We start from the raw sequence: 25,422 nt of genomic DNA, 5'->3' as shown, positions 1-25,422 counted from the left end.
TCTTCCCCTCCCCCTGGTCCTCCATTAGGTTTCTGCTGTTAGACCTATGAGTGCAAACATATGGTTTCTGTCCTTCTCTGCCTGACTTATTTCGCTTAGCATGACACCCTCAAGGTCCATCCACTTTCCTACAAATGGCCATGTGTCATTCCCTCTCACTGCCATGTAGTACTCCACTGTGTATATATACCACATCTTCTTGATCCATTCATCAGGCGATGGACATTTAGGCTCTTTCCATGATTTGGCTATTGTTGACAGTGCTGCTATGAACATTGGGGTACATGTGCCCCTATGCATCAGCACTTCTGTATCCCTTGGGTAAATCCCTAGCAGTGCTATTGCTGGGTCATAGGGGAGTTCTGGTGATAGTTTTTTGAGGAACCTCCACACTGTTTTCCAGAGCAGCTGCACCAGTTTACCCTCCTACACTGTTGGTGGAAACTTATGGATTTATTTAATTTTACTCTCTCAAATGCCTAAAGAGTATTGATAAAATGAAATTGCGCACCTATAAAAATATGCTATATAATACGAATGCTATCTGACCTTCACATTTCAAGCTCTGGCTTCACAATTTCAAATCTGTAGTGAATTTTTGAGTATTGAAGAATTGCTGAATTATGGTAACATGCAATATGTTTAAAGGTCTATACCCATTAAGGGTAATTAAAATATCACAATTAACAGTATAGTGGCTAATCATTGTTCATCTGATGACAAAATCCTTAAAGATTTTTATGATTTGTTTAAATAGGAGGCTGAACTAAATAGCATCCTACTCATTTGTTAGGAAAGAAATTAACTGTCCTTTAGTTTTATTTCTCTAGGAAAAAAGTATATCTTCTAGATTTTTAAATTTAAAATCTTTTTACTTTTTAGATTCATAGTCGGATTTTGGATCTTTAAAGATAAGTTTTTTAGTGTATATGTGTATGTTGGAGGCAAAAACTAGATTCAAATAAGTTATTATCAACGTATCTTGCCACTTTGATAAATGTAAAGCCTCAGCAGAAATAGTCAGCAATTCATTACTTAGGATAACTTCAGTAATTTTCCTTTATCCATTTGATGTCTCTGTGTTTTGTTCTATTTCCTTTTGCTCTTAATTTATAATTTTAGCACTTTTTAAATGGCACTTTCATTCACTTATCAACCTCTTGTCTCAATGGAGACTGAAGAATAACTAAATATCTACAATAATGATTAAAATTTTGCCCTCAAAAAACCACATTTTTTAGAACTCTTTCTCATAATGCCAGGTGTCTTATTATTATTGTTATTATTAGAAACGTTCACAAAAGGAAAGCTGTGACTCATCTTCTGTGGATTTTATATTCATCAAGGATAAGTGGTATAAGGGTCCACAGGAAAATTAAGTTGTTCCATTTGAAATAAAGGCCTAACTTTACATGAGAAGATAGGTTGTAAAATAAAATATAAATTTTAGTTGATGAATAATGACAGAAATAATTAAACATGACGTGAAAAGCATAGCCTAGGGACATTAGTGGATCCAAATGTAGCTTTTATTTTTGTTCCTCAAATTTTAATGGAGAAACCTAAGTTTTAAAGGTTGATCATTAAAATCCTCCCCCCCACACACACAAAAAATACGTCGATCTCTTTGCATTACCAGTCACATAATCAGATCATTACCCGCTGTATTCATCTGAAGAAGAATGGAAAGTATGGAGTTGGTGCAGTTTTAACATTAGTCACCTTATACCACCTGAACCTTAAATGAATTAACAATACTTTAATGTTTAATGGTCATATTATTTGCTGTAACTGTCTTGAGTCTAAAGCCAATAATCTTGCATCCGTTTAAAATGTATTGCCTTAATACATTTTATATTCAGATAAAACTCACTGTTGTATTACTTGTGTTATTGGCTCTGGGGAAATTATTTGTGTAAGGAGACTTCAAGACATCAGTTCCTTTAATATGATACTTTAAAATTTTCACATATTGCTAAACATGCTGCTTAATTAAAAAAAAGAAACTTAGGAATCACCTTAAGGAGAGAATTAGCAATAGCAAAAAAACACATCTTTTGTAAAATCTGGAAGAAAGTTTTTTTAGTATAGTGTACAGTACCAAAAGACTGCAAGCATTCCATCTAACATCCGTGCCCCACTGTCCAAAGGTAAATGTGGTTTTTTTCAGAACTTGTTTGTTTTTGAGATACTGATGTGACAGAGTGCTAAGTGTGACAGATGAGAACCATAGCTGTACATATAAATGAATTATAACTCTGTAGTGAGGGGAAAACAATGTCTTAAACTCAAAAGTTCTCCCCACTAACCTGACAGCCATGCAACCTCTGACGTTACCAAACCCTATGCAGGTAACTTGGGAGTGTGAAATTAAGTGAAATTAATCTCAGTAAGAAATATATTACATGTAAACAAACAGGTAGATTGTATAGATTATCCTTGGTATAATTCTAGTTCTAAACTTAAATTATACAACTTGCTGCACACCCTAATCATTTTAGCTCACTATTTTCTGATAGGATTTTTGGTATTATTTTTGGTATGAATATCTATAATACCTAACCAATTGAAGCTCCCAGTACTAACAATCAACAAATTATTTATTAAGCACCTACTATGCAATAGGCATCATGTGAGGTGCTTGACCACTGTCTTAGTTGATGACACAAAATCATGGAGTAATCAAGTACATTAAAAAAAACCAAACTTCTTCCTCGTCATCACAATATTAAAGGTTGATACTGCCCGATTAGGGTCCTCAGATTCCCATAATTTTACCATAACTGAAACCCAGAAATAGGATGCAAAACATTTCAATTTTAAAGATGCATGTAGAGGCGTCTGGGTGGCTCAGTCAGTTAAGCGTACGACTTGGGCTCAGGTCATGATCTCACAGTTCGTGGGTTCGAGCCCCACATTAGGCTCTGAGCTGACAGCTCAGCGCCTGGAGCCTGCTTCAGATTGTGTCTCGCTCTCTCTCTCTACCACTCCCCCTCTCATGCTCTATCCCTGTCTCTTAAAAATAAGTGAACATTAAAAAAATTTTAAAAATGCATGTAATGCAAATGTTCTCCTTAAAAGGGAAAAATTATGGTTTTGATTTCCTAAAATTGAACTGGTTTTACTTTATAAATGTCTGAGGACTAAGTAATAAAATATCCAACATGATATCTTACTATGATATTGCTACTCTTCTCAGTATTCATTTTGTTAAATTATCTTTTCAAGGCTCAAGTTAGTGAACTTATATGATCTATGTTCTATATTATATCATAAAACTAGGTAGTTTTTAATAAGGGATTAAACTAAATTTGAGTAGGTGTATGATTATAACTAAGATTTCTACTATTCTCTCAAAATGCTCTGCGGATCTATGGTGTTAAATTGTTTTGTTAAAAGGAACAGATATTATATGACTTACTTCAAAATCTTAAAGTATGTTCGAATAGTCCTACTTCCTAAAATAGAGTGTTAGACTCTGAGATATGTATAGGAAGTGTGTCTTGGGTTTTTCCCTTATTATTTCCATTACTTTTTTTTTCCTCTTCTTTTTTTTGGTGGCGGGGGTGGTTATGTTTAAATGAAGTTGCTTTTACAACACCAAAGACTTAATCATCCATTTCCTACATAAAAGGTAGCTACTTTTTTGCATGGACCTCAAGTATACTGTAGTATAGAGGTGGAATTTAAGGAAAGGTATTAAGCGGGCTGTGTTGTAGCTTATGGGCAAGTAATAAATTGTATCATGTATCTTGAACGTATCATAGATAAGCTGCTATATAATGATTGCCACTTCAGATAGCTGTGAGATTAGGTGATTAACTAGTTGGTACTTAACCTTCTAATTTCTGTATAAGTCTAACTACATGAAATAGAAGTGGGAGTTTTGATTTTTTACTTTGCTTTTCAGTTTGGAGTGTCATTGTAACTACTGTATTGTAAATGATGGAAAATAATTGCATATGTTAAAAAAATAGTGTTATATTCTAAAAAAAATAATAAATAAAATAAAGTTAAAAAAAAGAAAAATGAGACACAAATTAAAAAAATAAAGAGGTAAGTAGATTCTTTAAAAATCACAGAAATAATCTTTTCTAAACTTACCACCACTGATATTAGATATGAATAAGACAAAAACTTTAATTAAAGGAAGAAAACTAACAGTTTATAAACATCAAAAGTGTCATAGGAGATATAACTTTGGAGTTTTATTTATTTTGGTTTCACTGGGCTAATTACAGTATTCTCAGAAACACCTCAAAATTCAGTTAATTATTTGTTTGTTTTTAGGATCTCTCAGAAAATGAAGTGGTTGGATCTTATTTCTCTGTGAAGTCTTTCTTTTGGAGGGTAATGTCTAAATCCTTTATATTAATATTCTTGATTTTGGTTCTGAGTAGTGATTTTGAAAGTTAAATGTGAGTTAGGAAATTCACTTTTAAAATAGGGTCTCAGAAAAATGTATTCAATTGCCTTCTCTATGAACTTTTATTCCAAGTCCTTTGTGTGATTCTTGTATTTCTTCATTTGTAAAAACCAAGAACTTCATATATCTAATATGTTGCTTTGAAGTCAGCTGCTTGTGGGACTAAGTTTATCCCAGATTCTTAACAGTTAGGGCCCACAGGCCTTCCAGGAATATAATGGTGCTATCTAGAGAGTCCATTAAGTTTCTTTTTTCCCTTCTTGTAAAATCTGTTCCATCTGTTTGGGAAAAATTTACTTCTATTACAGTGATCTTCTACTATATACATACTACATAATCAGTGTTCTTTCTTTGAAAAAAAAAACTTATGAATCAGAAAACAGCAACTCTGCTTTTGATTTAAATAAAGAAAAAAGTGAAAATTCCACCGAGAATTTGTTTTAAATGCCATTGCAATTTAATGTTATTTACTCTTTCATGACTTAAACATAACGAGCTCTGTCATCCTATTTTCTCTGCTCTAATTCTCCATTATGCACAGCATGATTTATTACAAATGCACTTACTACTTTGCCAAGAATTTCCCTCTTTCTTTGAAAATTCACGCTTGGCACATGATTACCTAGCGATAGATAGTACAATAAAAATGCTACCCTCATAAGGCTATTCCATTTTCTTTCCTTGGCTCTTAAACTGCTCGTGACTGAAAACTACCCTTCCCTTTTAGAACTCTAAGGTTTGTTGCAGTGTCTTTTAGGCAGACTGGCATGCACTAACTTAGGTCGTGCATAGACTTCACCAGTGTGCCTGTGCAAACCACATCTCTTCATCCTTTGCTCCCTCCACACACTATTATTGGTGTGCACTTATTTTAATTATTATAGCATCATTATTTCTTTTCAGTCTACTGATGGCTGCCTCCACTGATGCTATTCTGTGTCCTCACTAAAATAATAATAATTTCTCTTCTATGTTCACACGTTATTCATGAGCACACAGAGTGCCTGCTTTTGAATTGTCATATCGCCTTAAATGGAATCTGGCTTTTGGCAAAAAGGCAGTCTCTGTTTTTTTAAGACTCACATATATGGTGAATTCACACAGTGGACTTCTTTGCCAAGAGAGGAGAATTCAGGAGTGTTCTGTGTTGAGTTTGTTCTATGTGCAACAAACATGCAAACTAATAATTATGAATGAAGCCTTGCTACCAGGATCGGTTGCATAAGAAATCATTTTTAAAGGTTTCCCTTTCAATTGATTCTTTCAAAATCTTTGCTACTTTCAAATTAGTATTGCATGTACCATTACTTTCCATTTGGTTGTGTTCAACCTTAAATATTCTTTATTAACCTTCCTCAATTTATTTAACTATCTTATTTCAGAATAAGAAATATGCAAATTTAAAAAATAGGTTTTTTTGTATTTGAGGTTAGTGGTGTAATACCTTTTCTTCCGAGCATACGTTGAGTAACTAACCAAATGAGTTATGAAGGCAGAACATTTAGGGGTCATTTATTTTGTCACTGAGGAAACTAAGGCCCAGAGAAGTGATACCATTGACCTGACATCTCTGAAAATGATATGATCAATGAGGATCAATATTTTTCTTTCTTTGAGTATAACAGAAAGGATTGTTTAAAACAATTAAGTTCTTTTTGGGGTCAATGATCAATACAGATAGGATCTAAAATAGAGATTTCCCTTAATTTGTCTTCACTGGCCCCCTTCCAATTCTTCTTGCATTTTACAACCCTTCTCCCCCACAGCGTCTTAACGTACTGATAGACGGATGTGTTGAGGGCTATGATGCTGCTATGTTTGAGGTCCCATATTATAAAATTAGCAAATCAGTGATCAAGTCTACTTTGGATGAATATGACCTTTCATATTCCCATTTAAAAGTCACTCTGATAACCAACCTAATTGCTCTTTGCCCAGGTAGTATTGTGATTTTTTTAATGTTTATTAACTTTTAGAGGAGATGTGTAGCAAAGGAGGTTTTCCATAGACATTTTCAGATATGCAGAAAATATAAATAGTTCAGATAAAATCTTACATGAGGCGTATATGTGTGCCTTGTAAGTTTTTGTCAGCTTCCTTGTAAGTAAGGATCAATACATGTATCCAGGAAACAGCAACTGAATTACATTGAGTGAAACTGAATTCTGGTGAGAATTCGCTTAATAAATGTCAGATCTTAAGTTGCTAGATCTTAATTTTCTTGAAAGCAAATAATATAAGGAAAAGACTGAAGAGGTGCAGAGATAATCTGATTTTCCAAATGCATGACGTTTATAATTTATCAAAACATGGTATCTTACAACACAAAACATTAGCAATGGGTATAGTGATTACCATGCTTCTCATAAAAGCACCAAACATTATGTGAAGCCATTTGGATGACACTAAGTCAGAATTTCATTAAAGATTTTAACTTCTCAATGAAGGATGATACCTTAGTGCTGTTGCTTCAAATATTTGGGACATTTAAGTTTTTTCCCAGTTATCTCCATTGACTGGACATTTAGATTCCCATGACTGAGAGGTAACGGAAAAAAACCATCTTATGAGAACACTGTAGTGAATTAAGTGGAAATGTTGAGATTGTTTAAATGGAGAATACCTGCTGAGCTATACCAAGATACCTTATATAGAAAAATGGAGAAATGGGTCATAATATGAAAGGGGCCAAAAAGAGTGCACAGAGTACAGAACAATTAGGAATTATGTCAGAGCGCCATCTTACAGCAGGGTCAGCTCAAAGTGTGGTTGAAGAAAGACCCTGCAGACCAAGGAGAAGTATTGGTTTTATCAAACAAGAATTTCCTCCCATGCTGAAGTGCTTACGTTCTTACCACCTCAACCATATATGGCATATAATGAAGAAACGTGCAGGAATTATTTATATCTTTAGGTATGAAAGTAAGCCCCTCAGAAAAAAATATATTTGTAGCATTTAATTAGAAGTCTCCAAAGAAAAAGTGGAAATCAAAACCCGGGACTCATTATTTCTTTTCATCATTGGTGGAAACCAAGATATTACTTTAGCAAACCAGCAAGATTACAGCATATGTGATGAGTTTTCTATGAGTATATATTTTGAGCAAACATTGTAAAAGCTTAAGAACTTCTGTTTGGCCCCCGTTAAGCTTAGAGACTGTAGGTAAAGCATCTGAAGTAAACATAAATACCTTCCTGACACCGTAAGTTATATCAAGAAGCAATAGAAATGGGAAAGAAAGTTTAAGGATAAAAACCAGGAGAATTTCTCTAAGGATTATGGTGCCATGAATCATCTTCTAAGAAAAAAGGGATCGAAGCTTTATTATTACACGAGACACTTCAAACTAGGCTGGACAAAGCCTCGGGAAGGTTTTCTGTAAAGGCAATCCTACTCTGAGCGGATGGATGGATGGACTGTAGAACAAATCTACTTGTTGGACTTCATCACCGAGATATAATTCACTGGAATCAACTCAGCAGGCAAAGGAAAAGATAGAACATAGCTGTGCCTGGGATTGAGCTAATAATTGCTCCACGCTCCAGGCTTTGCAGCACAAAACAGTCTTTCTAGGCTGTCATTATCTCTCCTTTGTAGTGTTTCGTGGATCATTTGATTAAATAAAAGCATGTGCACCTCTGTGCTGAAAATAGAGGTGAGCTGACTCCACACACAGCATTGTAAAGACACAGTCATGTCTTTCCCTCGTTTCACAGGGTCTCGGGCTCATTTGGAAGGATTAGGTTGTATACAGGAATAAAATCCAAGATAACAAAGGCCAAGGATTATTTGCACATATCAGGGAGAAGATTAATATGACTGAGTGGTTTTTTTAGCCACATGTTAAATCTAGATAGATATTTTTTTTGTTTTCCTCTGTTTTTTTTTAATCAGGATCTAGAATAATAGGGCACCTCTTTCTATTAGCGATGCTTGGAAAATTCCAGGTTTTCAAGAAATTGAATTAAGAAATTTTGATAACCAGAATTGAAGTATAGAAGTGTCTTAGTTTATTTGTGAGACTCTACAACGCCACCACCTAACTAATAGATGTTAGACTATGATTTATTGTGGAGTACAGTTAACTCTTACACACTTTACTGAACAATATATGCCAGCGTCATTACCACCTCCCCACTTTTACTTCCTCTAAGCTCCACCTGATAGCCTCTCTCAATTATCTATACCCATGGATATATTTTGTCTAAACAGGAGTCAACAAATCCTATATACACACCCCCCCCTTTTTTTTTTGTATTATGAACTTTTTATGCTTTGTCCCAACTTGAGAAATAGTGCAAAGAGTCATCAGTTAGGTATCAGAAACCCAGATTCTGGGTTGCCAGTCTCATCCTTGCCAATCTCTAATCGTTTGGCTTTGAGTAGGGAACTTATTAACTCTGTGCCTCAGTTTCTTTACCTTAAAAATGCTTGTCATGAGAAAATGCTAGAGTATTAAAACCCTGCCTAATAGTTGCTCAATACAAGCTTACTTCTTTGTGCATGATCTAACCTGTCCTTCACAAAGGCCAAATCTCAGCCTCCCTGTGATGTTTGCATCTCATGATAATACTGTTTGGAGACTTTGTCTAGGTGCTCTAGTCATTTAATACAAACTTGCAGCTTATCGTGGTAATTTCCTTCTAGTATTTCTTGCTCAGCTGTGTCTTTCTGAATCCATCTCTTGCTGCTCTTAGCCTTGTTAATAAAGGGACTTTTTGACTGCCTTCTTAAGCACAGTAGCAATAAAGACAAAATGGGGCAAATTATGTGGAGTAAAATTTCTCTGTTGCTTTAGTGATCTCTCTAATCATTGCAAAAGATTCGCCTGTGGAATGTAGTTAATATATCCTAGTTGTTGCCTGTCCTTGAAACACTACTCTTCTGGGGCCTTATCACTTTTTGATGTTGGAAACAGTCTCCAAAAGTCTGAAGCAGCAGATTTTCCATGATTTCTCTTGCCATGGTTCTTTTCACGGCTACACCTACTAACAAAAGTATGAAACCACTCAAGAAGGATTCATCACCATTTAATCTCTGTCCTCTATTTTTTTTGACCACTGCAGCATTGTGCCACTAAAGAAAATGGTGGCTGGAAATTATATTATGGCATTGGCATTGATCTTCATTGTGCTAGAAGACATTTTCTGACAGTGAATTGGGGGGGAAATACATATTCTTTTCTAAACAATGTTTTTTTGAGGAGTAATGATGAACTCTAACTGAAATGAGGTGTTGATAGAGGCACAAAGCTTTCCTGTACAGCTCTGACCGTTCATCTCCATCCAGACGTGCGGCAAGCCTGCTTTTCCTGTCCTGGGCTTCTGCAGAGCAGAGCTTCAGAGTACTTATTACCAAAATGCACAAGTAAGTTCAATCATTCAGTTCGTTTATTTCTTCTGAGCTTGCATGAGCTGTGAACTCTCATGGCTGACTTACTGTTCTGAAAATCCTAGCCTAACCCCTTTTATACATAGGAAAATGAATTGAATCTTGAATTCCTTTTCAAGAAATAATACACATAAACTAATAAGCTTCTTAAAATGCCAGCTCCCCTGTTTTAAAATCTTACTAAAGACACATGTCATTGACTAATTACCTCACAATTGGAAATTGATGTTGTTACCTGGTGTTTTGATTTTCTTTATTAAATCTGAACTTGGATGGATATTCCTTATGAGAATGACCTCAAACCTCAGTGCACATGAGAATCATATGGGCTCCATGTTGGAAATACATGTGTAGCTCTGCTCCATATCCCCTGAATCACAGCCAGGAGGGTCAGACCCACTAATTTCAGCAAGTTGCCCACTAAAATTCGGGAATTACTTCTTCAAAGACTCTTTCTTCCTTTTGCAGTGTTGATTCTTTGCTTTGAAGATAGGTTAGTTTCCCTATTTATTCTTCCCTCCCTTTTTTTTTTCCTCCTCAAACAGAATTGTTTCAACAAAAGCAGAGTTAAAAACATTCCCTCAGATAACTAAATCCCAGGCCTAATATAATAATTTTTTTGAGGGATGTCTTGGATTCAACACTCCTTGGCATTTAGGTGCTCAATAAGTAATTTTTGGTTGACTAATTATCAATACTTCAATCAACATGTATTATTTAACTACATCCTAATAGAAAAAAATATTAAAGGAAGAAAATAATAAACTTCATACAATTTTTGCAGTAAGCTCCTACTTCTTTCTTTAAATTCTCCATATATCCAAACCAATCTGCTTTCCTAATCAGTAAATTTAGAAGTAGGATGGAAAGACTTTAATCAGAAATGGTATCCATTCCAGAAAGTAGATAATGTTCCCAATTGTAGTAATTAATAGGAATAGCTAGAACATAGGAGAAGGACAGTGCACAGGACCCTTAGAACTTTTTTTTTCACGCATGCAAAAGCAAAGGGCTTTATTACGAGTTTAGGGTGGCTGGGCCTAAGATCGGGCTCACAGACTTTACCAGCACAGTGGATCCGTGCTGAGAGCCCGGAACAAAGGCGGGGTAGGGCCTTTATGGGCTTGGGAAGTGGGAGTTACAGGAAATTGTGACCCAGGTATAGTGATCCAATCAAATATTATACACTATTATTGACATCAGGTTTAACCATTCACATTGCCTAGAGTATTTGTTACTTTTGGCAGGACCCAATCACAACATTTAGAATGTTAACCAATTACAGAGTGGACCCAGGACCCTCATGTAGGGCCTGACTAGCCTTCTAGGCCTGCCCTTAGAAATGTTAAGGGTGTTAGCTGGCCTTTCCTGATTGGGTGTTACAAGGGTGGTCCCTCCTGCCTTGGGCAATGTGTGCCCTTCTATTGTCTAATGATTAGAGTCAGTTTCAGACCTGCTTCCTTACATTCCCCCCTCTGTCTTGTAACTGACCCAATCCTGAGTCAGCTGAGTTACCATTGTTCCCCTAAAGCCTGGCATAGCCCTCCTTGGTGTAAGGGGAATTTCTTACCCTGCAAGGGGCATAGGGAAGGAGAACTACCCAGTTTCTGCCAATCTCCATGGTTAATTTGGTAAGGGTCTCTTTTAGGGTTTCTAATATCTGGTGCTGCCTGGTTTACAAAAGGAAGAATGACAGCCAATTTGTTTCCTCATTTTTCAAGATCCTTGGGCGTATAAGTGCAATATGCCTCCATGGTTCTTTCTACATTACTAACCTTAGCCAAACTGGTGGGCCGTCTAGCGGCCACTCGAGGACTCCCCCACCCTTAGAACTTTTAAAGCAGGAGTTGTACACTTGAGCATGTATCACAGTGACCTTGAGTGAGGTCAGGGTAATCCAGAGCTTCTGATTTTCTTGGACTAGGATGGAGCTAAAAAATATGAATTTCTGGACACTTTTCAGGTGACACTGATGCCATTGGTCTGTGGACCACAGTTTGAGAACTTTACTGTACAGAGGAAGGAAACTTTCAACAGAGCAGCAGGTGACTCAGAAAGTACCTTAAAAAGCATTAAAGTTAATGGTTTCATTCTTTTTTTTTTTTAGTTGTAGAATTCCATTTGTTAGCATATCATCCATGAGCTCCCTGAAACTTTGATTTAAAAAAGTAATAAAAGTGATAAATGGCTATCTTAAGCAGGTTAAATCTTTTTGTTTGTTTGTTTATGGAATATATTGTTTTCAGGCCCCCCTACACACAGACACCTCTAGCCCCCCTGAACTCCCCTCACACCCTGCCACCACAAACACAGCAGAGTGGTGCTCTGAGTACATTTGGAGCTCTAGAGTCCAGTCAGAATCATAGGTAAGAAAAGTGAGACCCAGAGAGGGAGCAACATGCCCAAGTCACATAGTCAGGGATTTCAGAAAGATGCAAATTGGTGCTTATGTTGAATCATTGTCTTTCCTACTAATGGTGGAAAGACAATATACTTGCCTTATAATTTTATTTCGAGTTCCTATTCTTCACACTTACACTAAATGTTTTTCTACTTCATGACTATTTAGTTACTCAAATGACAAATAAATTATAGAGCTTCTTTTTAGAAGAGCACCATTTTTGACAAAAGAAATTTTTGGAGTAGGAAAAATTCCTCTTAAAATGACACCTGGTTAGTATGTCTTTGGGACCTCCTCCCCCTTTTTTCTTTTAATCTTGTATGCACGTCAGCTTAATTCTCACATTCATTAACCCTGTTTGTGGAAAGAAATATTCTTCCTTCTCCTCTCCCTTAGCTTTGCAGGTCATTTTAGGAATGTTCTTCTAGGTTATAGAAACGCATTTTTGTAACTAATGACAGTAGGTAAAGCCTCCAAGAAGTTCATTTTATTTCTGTGAAAGCATGAAGGATCCCATGGAAAGCATTAATTCTCCTTCCACCCTGTAAGTAAAGATCTTGTGTGTTCCCATGCGAGAAATGATAGGAGGGACAAGCAAGTAAGGGTTTCAGACCTGGTACCATTCGAGAACCTTACTTAGCATTGCTAACGGAAGATGGTGTGTAGCCTAGATTGTACCCACATATAATTTGACTGAGTGCAGGGTATGACTTCTAAAGTGCACAGAAAATGTTAAGTATATTCATCAGCAAGCTGAAATATTATAAGTATGAATACATATGCTTATATAATAGAAAAGTAGGTGATGTCACATAATAACCATGCAGGAAAAGCTAGACTGGAATGTCATTTCAAATATAATGACTCACTTACCTGGAGAGTACCCTTCAGAAACATTATATGAATAGCATGATTACTTTTAAGCCTAGGAGAGAGTCTCTACCCTAAAGACCAATATTGGGAGAAGCCCAGGAATAAAGGTCAGAAATACTAAGTTCTAGTCACACATTCAACATTTATTAGCCCAAACCACACTGAACCTCAAATTCCTCATCATTAGAATGGAAATAGCAGGACTTGCCTTCCTACTTCATATAGTTTTAGTGGAAATCAAGTGATAAAATATATATGTGCACCTTTAAATTTTAAAGCTCTATGTAAATGGGTTGTTACTAACTCCTTGGTCTTTGCTAAGATAATTGTTTCTTCTTACTTACCACAAATTCATTTTTCTTCTTTCCTTCTTTGCCACTCATATTCCTTAACAAAACTTTCAGACCCAAAGTTTAGAACCTCTTTCTCTAGAGTCTTCCGTGAGAGGCAATCTCAATAGCAGCAGTAGTGGGTGAATGAATGGATGGATGGATGGATGGATAGATAAATAGATAGATGACAAAGTAAGTAAATAAAAATACACCATTATCTCTTGCTGCATCATATATTAATAAGCAGCATGAAATCTTAGAACCCCTTCAGAGTCACGTGATGCAATATTATTTTTTTAATCTGGGAAATCCGTATTCAGACACAATCCAATGTGTAAAACAGACGAGAGCATTGGGACTCTGGCTAAAGCATATCATGGAATCCTGTGGAAGGGTACAGGTGCTCCGTGAAACTCCCTGGGCTCTCAGAATACGCTTGAACTCCACCCGTGGAGCTCACAGAACTGTGCAGTGTGCAGGCACAGTCCTGGGTTGATATTAATAAAGCAGAGTCACCAATCATCACCCTGCAGAATTTGCAGATCACCAAGCCTGGGAAATAGGCAATGTGATTTAGAGAGGTTTCCATTAAAATGTTCAAATATTTAAAATATTGTCTTTTGAAGAACATAGTTCTCATTTTCCTAGTAAAACACCCTGAAATGTATTACTTTTGATAATGACAGATAAAGATGGCTATGGCATTAGTGTGGTATGGGGGCGGGGAGTAGGAATTCAAAGTGGGAGAGGGAGTTATACAAAACAAGGTACAACTTTATAATGGTAACGTAGAAGGAATTGGGCTGAAAGTAGAATTAATCTATAATTTAGAAGTGGAGTACTTTGAGGTAGAGACATGTTGAATTTCTTCATGAAATGACTGAAGTGAGGAAAACATGCTTGGCAATCAATATGAAAGAAACAGCAGTTTTTATAGTGCTGCTTGGTTCTGAATCCAAATGGAAAAGATTTTAACATTTTAGCTACTTTGATTTGTTGTATGTGATGTTTAGTTCAAAGAGATAATATCGCTGTTTTTTGTAGGCCTCCTAATTTTAAAAATGTGACTTCATTTGCTTGCTTGAATATTGTGAGTTAGCATTGAGCATAATAAAAATCATTAAAGACAATGTTCAAGTACTGAAAGAAATTTAGTAACATACCTGCCAATAAAAATCACATATGTAATTTTAAAATTTGTGACACAAGTTTCAACATAAGCCAGATGTCTCCAATGGGCATGTTGATTTTGTTTTCTGGTCTGTGGTACCTTAAGTAGTTCTCTAGTGAGCTGAAACTCAGTTATCTCCTAACATAGCAATAAAGAAGTGTTTTAATTGTCTGAACAGAACTTATAACTAATCTTACAACTAAAATTACCACTGGTAAAACCAACTTGCAACATGAAAGATTTTCAAAAACCATAACTCATTAAAAATTAAATATCACAGTGTGGATGTGGTCTTTGGTATTTGTAATATTTTTTAAAAATATTTTGACACTGGCATATTTGACACAGAAGGCAGATATTCTCTGATATTCTTGAAGTATCTACATCTTGTAGTTTTAAGCATTGGAAGATTAGATGTTATTTTGAGCATTCACATCTACACAATAACCTTTCAATTTACCATGAAAGGATAATTTCACGTTTATTAATAATCTTTAATTAACAAGTAATAATCTATAAATTATGTTTATTTTCTTAAATTGTAACCACCTAACATTTTTATTTTCAAAAACTTATAACCGGAAAAAGGGTAATTCCAGATAAGGTATTTGGGGCTAAAACTCAGTAGGCTAACTCTGTTTTTCTTTACCCAAAGTTTCAGACCCAAAGTTTACGTCTGTCAGACGTACACAGAAAATCACATCTTTGGAGAGGAATCGTCAGCATCACGCTGATTGAGGGACGAGATCTCAAGGCAATGGATTCAAATGGGCTGAGTGACCCCTATGTGAAGTTCCGGCTTGGGCATCAGAAGTACAAGAGCAAGGTAACCGTATCTCTCTCGTGCCCCGCCTATATTTGGCAGGCAGTGATTGGTTAATAGCCAGGCTTTGGGAAATGAAAACACTAGATACTTTTTAAAATGCTTAAAAGAATTTCTTTTGAACATCACATCAACGAGCCAGACCAATAACTGTATTATCACATTTCTTACTCAGTGTGCTATGTGACCTTGCATAAAGTACTTCCTTGTCTCAATTTCATCTGTAAGACAGGAATAATAGTTGGAACTATCTCTTTATAAAAAAATAACCCAAAAAATGCAAAAAAAGGCTGAAACAACCCTAAGTTGATGGCCTGGGGCATAAAGTGCTCAGAGTGTTGGCTACTATTATTACTATAATTAGTACTGGTATCAGTACTACAAATAGCATTACTTTACACACCATATAAATCTTTGTGCATTACTCTGAAAAATTTTATTCAGAACGACTTGCACCAATGCGGATTGCATTTTATTTTGTTTTATTTATTTAGAAAACAAAGGGACAAATTCCTGCTGCCCATACGAGCAGTGTGCTACAGGGCACGTTACTCTGCCGTGCTATGTCCCAACTTCCTCATCTGTAAAAGTGAGAATTAAAATAATGCCTACCTAATAAAGTTATTGAGGAGATTGAATAAGTATATGTTATTCATGTGAGGGGCCTGGAATACTGCCTTGTCCATAATAAATACTCAATAAACGGTAGTAGCAGAAGGAAGTAGCAGTAAGAACAAGATATTATGTAAGAACAATTATATTAATAGTAATAATATGTTCAATAATCATATTAGTATCAGATTGAATGAAGTAATAATGACTACTAAAGGTCATAGTAGTCATAGTTATATTTGGGGCACATGTCTTATCTGTGTTGTATCCAAATACAACCTCCTTGGGGTGCCTATTGGGCTCAGTCTCTTTATCTTAGAGCTCTGAGTTTGAGCCCAATTTGGGTGTCGAGATCACTTAAATAAATAAATACAAACATTAAAGAAAAACAAAAAACAGCAACAACAACAAAAACAAATACAACCTCTTTAATGTTCGGCTTCAGCTACTATTCATAACCTGACAACTCATCATATCTGTCTTGTATTAAAAACCACATTCTACTTTGATACGAATAACCTCACTTTGACATTACTATTTTCAAGACCTTTTGATAAACAGCCTGCACAGGTTCCTTCTGGCACAGGAAGTTTTCATCAGTAACTAAGGTGATTAGCAATATCACAGAGCTGATTTATTATTTGGCAGTGAGAATTGCTCCCAGGCTGATTGGTTCTTATTGAGTGACCATGTGGAAGGGGAAAGCATTGTTTCTGACCTGAAGGAAAATCATATAGAGAAGACAATCCTTTTTTGTTTAAATTTTTTTTTAACATTTATTCATTTGTGAGAAAGAGATAGAGTGTGAGTGGGGGAGGGTCAGAGAGGGAGGGAGACACAGAATCCGAAGCAGGCTCCAGGCTCTGAGCTGTCAGCACAGAGCCCCATGCAGGGCTCCAACCCCCAAGCAGTGTGATCATGACCTGGGCCAAAATCGGATGCTTAACCTACTGAGCCATCCAGGTGCCCTGAGGGAAGACAATCCTTAAAAAGGAAACTGAAAAATTAGGCTCTCTACGGCCAAATAAGTAAGACAGACCATTCTCCAAAATACCACAGAAGTGCATCTGAGCCCAATGATGAGAGGCTTGAATTATCATAGGATCCATCTACTGCCATCCTTTTTTCCCCCACCATGGACTTAATAACATATTTTAAGGAAACTACAGATTCTGAAAATAGGTACCTATGACCACTTATGTCTTATCCTTTAGCAATTAACATCATGTCTCTGTTCTGGTAGGCTTAAAACATTACTTATTTTTATAGTTCTGCTCTTTAGATATAAAATATGAAGCCTAGCTATGGACACATGTCTCTCTTTGCTCTTTCCTTTCGTGATATATTGCTGATTAATTTCAGATTATGAACTTTAAAAATTGTGATTCATTTGTATTACCTTTGCACATAACATACTTCACTGCTTTCAGAGTCTTTACATCTGAAGATCTGTCTTCCATACATTCAAGAGAGGAAATGCCACTCCATGCCTCCCTGCTAAAAAGAAAGAATAGGGAAACAAATATGAATGTTTTTAATCCACTGGTAAATAAAATTTCAAAGCACATCAGTATGGGTCACTTCATTTATTGAATCTACCAGATGTTTTATATGAATGCTTAAAGTTACACAATTGTACATCAGATATCTTTCTGGTATTTGCAACATCGAAATTATGAAAACAATCATATTAATTTATAAACACTTTTGGCAGATTTGTTTTGGGGAAAGAAACCTGAAGGTCTAATAAAAGACCTGCGTTGGAGTCTAGATACTGAAACATAATGATTTGGGGTTATTCACTAAAACTCCAGGTCTCACTTTCTCCAGATATAACTTGGGGACGAAACATCAATCCTGTGATTCCAACATAAATGTTTGCCTGACCACCCCAGAGTTACTTGCTGTTTCCTCCTACTCCCCTAGAACTTCATGGTCTGATTTATTATTTGTTTGTTTATTTATTTATTTATTTATTTATTTAACAGATTTAGCTCAAAATTCCCTTGTGTGTAGGGAGTAAGGGAAAAAGAACTCTGAGAATCCACATAGTCCTTTTTTTGGAGATGACAGACAGAGTTACATCTTTGTGCATTAACCCCTGGTTATGTAAAATAAATGCTAGTATCTCAGTGAGCTATTTCACATATAGACTATTTGCCTTTTCTGTATAATTCATGTCTCTCATCTCTTATTTACGGTGATGAAGGCATGCCCTTTGTTTTTTAGACCATATCCTTTAGGGTTCTTTCAGATGATATGCAGTAAGCCTGCTAGAGAGCTAATGACTCTTTTCCATCATTTCTGAAAGTTTTGTTCAAATCTCACACATACTTTTGTAGATAGTACCTTAATTTTGATTTAATGTCTTAAAGTTAATTTTCTTAAAGACTGATATTTATAAGACAATAATTACTTTTTGGTTTTCCAGATTATGCCAAAAACTTTGAATCCTCAGTGGAGGGAACAATTTGATTTTCATCTCTATGAAGAAAGAGGTGGAATCATTGATATCACTGCCTGGGACAAAGATGCTGGGAAAAGAGATGATTTTATTGGCAGGTTTGTACGATTCAGTATTTTTGGTTCACCCTAGAGAGGGTGAATTTTTTAAAAGGATAATTGCTTTATGTTTAGTTATTGTAATTGACCTCTTACCATTTTGAAGGAAGGGATCCAACCAAGGTAAAGCAATGCTTGGGTAAAATGAAAAAATAGATTTGAAGACTGACCAGTAGGTGGCAGTTTTGACCAGTCCATGGATTCTGAATTTGATATCCAGAAATTTTCTCCAGATGTCAGAACATTGTGTGTAAAAGTTATGGGAATTGAGAAAGAGGAACTCATTTGATCAAGATACTTAAAGAAACAAAGAGCTCATTCATAGTCTGTAAAGTGATCTGAGATAATATTACTTTTCATAAAGCATATTGTGAGACCATAAAATGCATTATTTCCTACAACCCCCTACAAGGTAGAGAATCTTTATAATCTGCTAGGAGCTCATAAAATTGTAGAGTTCTCAAGTTTTTGTGATGGAAACATGTAAGAGAGGCAGATCCATGCTAATCTAATAATGCAGTGAAGGAAGGAGTATTCTGAGGTTCAGTGACATCTCTCCACAAAGACAAGGTGATTTTGAATGACTATTTGCATTATATGAACTGTTTTCTTGCTTTAAAACCTATTTTTATTTTTAATATGTATGTGCCTTTGTAGCTAAACACATTGAAACCTTCCCATACTAAAATAAAGCGTGGTGTACAGAAGATATTGTTAGTTTAGAAAATTCTAAAATCATTGCAGATCACATGAATTCCAAGTCTCTAAACACACAGCCTGAGAAAGGTAAACATACTAATAATAATCAAGGAAATATTATGCTAGAATAGCAAGAACATGAGCCCAACCCAACATATGTATCTCTGTTTGTTTGTTTGTGATTCTGATATATATTTTTTAAACAATGGTTTTCTTTATAGGGTTATAAAGTAAGAGGTTAAAGAATAGCTTCATTTATCCTTTAAAATTTTATTTTTAAAATAAAATGGAAAAAACTATTATAACCTAATACTGTGTTACATTTCAATCCTTTTTAAAGAACAGGGCTTCTTGCATATTTTTTCTCTTTAGTAAAACACTCTTTTCCAGGTTTTCTTTAAGTTCAACCCAGTTCTTTGGGATATACCACTAGCTTAAGTAGCAGTGTACATCTGTTGATACACTGAATACATTTCATTATGATTATATATCTGCGTTTCTATCTCCCTCAACATGCTTTAAGCTCTTTCAAGTGGGTGATGTCTAGCTGTTCCTTGAATAATTCACTTTCATAATTTATGGCAACATTAGCTATATTTGGTTAATGAGAATGACTGTCATGTGTAACTTGCTACCTCAATCTCCTTACTTTATATTCATACTTCTCTTATATTAGTAAGATAATGATAATGCTACAGCATACTGCCTTCCTGTACTTCTTTTTTTTTAATTTTTTTTAATGTTTTACTAATTTTTGATACAGGAGAGACAGAGCATGAGAGGGGGAGGGGCAGAGAGAGAAGGAGACACAGAACCAGAAACAGGCTCCAGGCTCTGAGCTAGCCGTCAGCACAGAGCCTGACACAGGGCTCGAACCCACGAACGTGAGATCTGACCTGAGCCGAAGTCGGAGGCTTAACCGACTGAGCCACCCAGGCGCCCCTGCCTTCCTGTACTTCTGAATCCATCTTACATGAAGTACATCTAATCCCTTTTTCTATTTTTTTCCCGTGATAACAGATATTCTTTTATGTGTTTTATTTTTTCTTTGAAAATAATTTCCAAATTTGGAAAATATGAAGATTTCTCAGCCCATCTGGTACTGACCCTTACCTTTTCCTCACGTGATAATATTATGGATTCTTCAAGGGCATGGTGTAGTATATGGCAGAAGTGGTTGGTAGAGCGAGGGACCTGTTCCTCTCATTTCACCTTGTTTCTATGGGTTTGCCCATAATTTGGCAAATTGTGAGAGAACAGTGAAAATTAGCTGATCTAAGGAATACAGGGATTGTTTTCAATAACTGGAGGAGCTAAGGAATCTTACGAAATTTAGGAAGAGAAGAAATTCATTTTTGGAGCTTTGTGACTGGTGCGCATGTAGAGGAGTTAGGAGATGGGCGTGCCTGAGTGGGTGTGGAAGCCCTGTGTCCTTTCCCCCTGCCTTGTCTGTGTATTTCTTCCACCTGGCTGTTTCTGAATTATCTCTTTTTATAATAAACTAGAATCTAGTTGGGTATATTTCCTCCTTTTTTATTTTTTCTAGCTCTTGGAGGTTTTACCGCCTACGTATAGTTTGTAGCTTGGGCATTGCCTAGATTGCTAGACAAGTTTTTTGTTTTTGTTTTTAACTGAAAGAGTGTATGTGACCAGGCCGGAAGGGCAGAGGGAGAGGGAGAGAGAGAATCTTAAGCAGGCTCCACACTCAGCACAGAGCCTGATGTAAGGCTTGATCTCACAACCCTAGAATCATGACCTGAACCGAAATCAAGAGTCAGACACTAAACCCAGGCACCCAGGCCCCCCAGACAAGTTGTTTATATTCATGGTTATTATACAGGAGGACCCAGCAAGCAGGATCAAGGAGTCCTGGGCCCCACTGGCCACACTGCCTTGATGGGCACAACCTGTACTCTTCTTCCTAGTGTCTTGGTTGAGTTAAAACTGGCTTAGGTGGTAAGTCTAGATGCCACCATTGAAGAATCATTGGGGTTTTTTAAATTCATTCATTTTGAATGAATTACTTTTATTTCAAGTTACAATTACTTCAAATATAATAAAAACTTACCCATCAGCCTCACTTTTTTTTTTTAATCCATTTTGGATGGCTAATTCAGTTAAGCATCCAGCCCTTGATTTTGGCTCAGTCATGATCTCATGGTCCAGAGATTGAGCTCCCTGTCAGGCTCCATATGCTGGTCTTGGAGCCTGGTTAAGATTCTCTCTCTCCCACTTCTCCTGCCCCTTCCCCGCTCGGGCACCCAAATGTATGCCCATGCTCTCACTGTCTCTCTCTCAAAAAAATAAAAAATTCATATTTGGTCATATGCCAAACATAACAGCCTATAAAAGCATGTTAAGCCAAAAAGTTTACAGCGCACAAGAGCACAGGTATGGACAAGATGACTCCTTAGGAAAGCTTTTGAGTATCAGTTAAAACCCCTTTACACAATAAATGGAGTTATTGTTGGATTTTGAGGTAATCACATATGTTCAGTAAAAACTTGTTGTATGCTTGGCTAATTTAACCAAGATGCCTGTTGCAGAAAAAGGAAAAGACTATGGTAAATCATTATTTCAAATCTACTCAATGTCCAGATAGCGCCAGAAACTCTAGGTCTCTAACTGTATGTTTATTAAATTATACTTTAAACACACCCTGCCATTGAAAAACAAGATATTATTATACCTAAGTGGTAGGCAGACTAAAGTCACTGTGTTTATGTGAAGTTTGTGTAGTAATGGTGGAAATAATGCAGATTGTAATAAAATTCCTTCATTCCTAGGGTAGTCTAGATGAGAACTGACTTCCTTCCATTAAATGCCAGTTCTAGGAGTAAAGTGATTTAGAGTAAAACTCTTGATGATCTTCTGTCTTGTTTTGCAAGCTATCCTCACAACATTGTATGCCCTATTAATGATTATTTATTTATTTATTTATACATATTTTTGCATGTAACTAATATAAATTTAAGGCATACAGTAGCTGATCTGATGCATTTATATATTATAATATGATTGTCATTGTAGGTAGAGTTAGCACTTCTGTCACATCAAATTATTTCTTTTTTGTGCTGAAAATAATTAAAATATGTATTAACTTACAAATTGGAGACTATTCTGGGAGTTGGTTGGTGGTTGGTGAGTAGATTTAAAGTTAGCCATGAAGGATAATACCATTCTTTCAATGGCTGTTAACTTTTTTTAAGGATACTACGTAAATCCAATCCTAAATTTGAGAACAATTACATGGACTGGATTCTCTACGTAGACTAGTTTATTGTGCTATAGTTTTGTTTTTGTCTACTTTATTTTCCGGTTTTGGTCACATATAATGATTTTTGAAAATGTGTTTTGTAAATAATGTATGCTCAATAACAGGGTTTGGGGGGTGTTGGTTTTTTGTTTTTCATTAGAAAGACAAGGCTGGCTGTGAGTGAAAGGGTTACTTGCAAATATGGAGTGTTGATACAGTGAAAGCTATTTAACACTGAACATTGCCCATTCCAATTCTCACTTGAACCTATGCAGTCAGGCTTATGCCCCTAACAGTCCACACAAACTGTTTTTATCAACCACCGAGTTGTTAAATCCAATGGCCAATTTTCAACCTTCATCTGGAAGTAGTGGACTTGGTTGATTGCTCCCTTACCTTAAAACAGCTTTTTCACTTGGTTTCTAAAACTCCAGACTGTTTTTCTTTTACATCATCATTTGTTCCTTCTTGGTCTCATTCACAGAATTTTCCTCATCACCCTGCTGTTTTGGTTCCGGAGAACCTCAAAACCCACTCCTTGGGCATCTTCTCTGTCAACACCTGCTCCCACCTACTCATGTACTTTCCATACTGTCCGAGATCGATAATGACAACCAGCACCATGCCATAACTCCTCTCTGAGCTCAGAGTCCACACCACCTCCCTGCTAGGTATCCCCACTAGGACGTCTAACAAGACTTCTCCACGTTAGCAGGCCCAAAGCCAAACTTCTGATACCCCGTGTCCCTAAATCTTCTCTTCCTTTTGAATTCTCCCTTGCTTGTTGCTAATGCCCCAAATCATAGAGTCCTATTTGCTTCTTTTCTTTCTCTCACTCTTCTCAAATCCACCAGCAACCTACCAATGTTTCCTCCAAAATATATTCAGAACCCACTGCTGCCATTATCTTGATCACTATAATTCTGCTTGAAGCCACCATCAGCTCTCATGTGAACAATAGCCAACGCCTCATGTTCTTCTTCCTTCCACATAAGACAAACAAAATAACTTTACTCCTATGCTCAAAACCCTCCAGTGTTTTCCCATCCTAATCTGGGCAAAACCTGGGTAAATCCTTATAGTGGCCTATAATGCTTCTCATGGTCCAGCCGGGTTACCACGCTACCCTGAACTTTTGCTGTTCTGCCCCTCTCTTCCTCTACTCTGTTCCAGCCTCTGTGCTCTTCCTCAAGCACACCAGACACCTTCCCCCCTGAGGAGCATCCCCCACATCTGTAACAGTCTTCAGGTATCTACCTGGATTGTTTCTTTATCTTCTTTAGGTCTCTGTACAGATGTCACATCAGAGACGCATCCATACCAACGCTATTTTTAAAAATATTTCTAATGTTTATTTTTGAGACAGAGAGAGATATGGAGGGTTAGAGAGAGGGGAACAGAAGACCCAAAGCGGGCTGTGTGCTAACAACAGAGCCTGATGTGGGGCTCGAATTCACAAGCTGTGAGATCATGACCTGAGCTGAATTCAGATGCTTGAACCAACTAGCCACCCAGGTGCCCCCATACCAACCCGATTTAAAATCAGTCCCCCCTTTTCTTGACATTCTCTTTCCCCAATCCTGCTTTGTTTTTCTCCATTTAAGTAACCACCATTTGACATACTGTGCATTTCACTTACATGTTCTATCACTTATTTCCCCCCACTAGAGGATAAGCTTTGTGAAGGCAGAAAGTTTTGAGTGTTTTGTTTTTATTCTCTGTCAGATCCCCAATGCTTAGAAAAATATATGGCATTTAATAAGTGTTTAATAAATGTTTGCCATATTTTAATTTAAATAGATGAAATTTGATTTAATACTGAAAATCATGGCTCTTCCTTCTCTCTTAAGTTGACCCTCAAACAACATGGGCTTGAACTACACACATCCACTTATACACGGATTTTTTTTGATAAATATAGTACAGCATTATAAATGCATTTTCTCTTCCTTATTATTTTATTAATGACATTTTCTTTTCTCTCACTTCCTTTTTTGTAAGAATGTAACATATAATACATATAACATACAAAATATGTGTTAATCATCTGTTTGTGTTATCAATATGGCTTCCTGTCAACAGTAGGTTATTAGTAGTTAAATTTGGGGGGAGTCAAAAGTTATACACAGAATTCTACTGATGCCCCCGACTCCCATATTTTTTTTTAATTTTTTAAAAATGTTTTTATTTATTTTTGATAGAGAGAGAGACAGAGCATGAGAGGGGGAGGGGCAGAGAGAGAGAAGGAGACACAGAACCAGAAGCAGGCTCCAGGCTCTGAGCTAGCTGTCAGCACAGAGCCTGACGCAGGGCTCGAACCCACGAACGTGAGATCTGACCTGAGCCGAAGCCGGAGGCTTAACCGACTGAGCCTCCCAGGCGCTCCACCCCTGACTCCCATATTGTCCAAGGGTTAACTATAAATACATAAGTTAACAATCGACATTAATGCAAAGGCAATTAGAACAGCATGACTTAGTGGCAGGTATAAAATTTCAGTGTAATTGAAGAAAGCTATTTACATATAATCCAAAAAGGGAGAATTAATGAGTTAAAGGTGAAAGTGCCTGAGTAAAACTTATACTTTAAAAATACTGAATTGTTGCATTTTTTAAAAAAGTAGCCTACACATTTACCAAGATACTTATAACTTTTTCATCATTGTTATGTCCATAGAGTTAATGCCATATGATAGGTAAATTTTACAGAAACGTGAATTTACCATGAGTAGAAAGAAACAATAGTGACAGTGCTCTACAGTGAAGAGAGCACTGTTACATCAGCTCACTATTAGGGGATAACAAGAAGGGTTCATATTATACCAATTTTGCAGATGCAAAAAGTGAGGCAGAAGATAGATTTAGAGGCTGCTCAG

At 36.4% G+C, this 25,422-nt stretch overlaps 1 protein-coding gene across 3 annotated transcripts in view; it reads left to right on the top strand.

Moving 5' to 3' along the window:
• The window catches only part of MCTP1 (multiple C2 and transmembrane domain containing 1), a 512,254-nt gene that overhangs the window by 298,897 nt on the left and 187,935 nt on the right, over nucleotides 1–25,422 (top strand). For 2 of the 3 annotated variants that reach the window (XM_029942618.1, XM_029942620.1), the window contains exons 7-10: nucleotides 4,291–4,350; nucleotides 9,717–9,794; nucleotides 15,251–15,421; nucleotides 18,462–18,592. In XM_029942618.1, the coding sequence (XP_029798478.1) occupies nucleotides 4,291–4,350; nucleotides 9,717–9,794; nucleotides 15,251–15,421; nucleotides 18,462–18,592 (440 nt within the window). The remainder of the gene's footprint in view (nucleotides 1–4,290; nucleotides 4,351–9,716; nucleotides 9,795–15,250; nucleotides 15,422–18,461; nucleotides 18,593–25,422) is intronic. The other variant, XM_029942619.1, reaches the window with a different exon arrangement.

The sequence above is a fragment of the Suricata suricatta genome, chromosome 6, assembly GCF_006229205.1.
Source record: "Suricata suricatta isolate VVHF042 chromosome 6, meerkat_22Aug2017_6uvM2_HiC, whole genome shotgun sequence".
Taxonomy (NCBI): domain Eukaryota; kingdom Metazoa; phylum Chordata; class Mammalia; order Carnivora; family Herpestidae; genus Suricata; species Suricata suricatta.
This window is presented reverse-complemented; position numbering and strand designations above follow the sequence as displayed.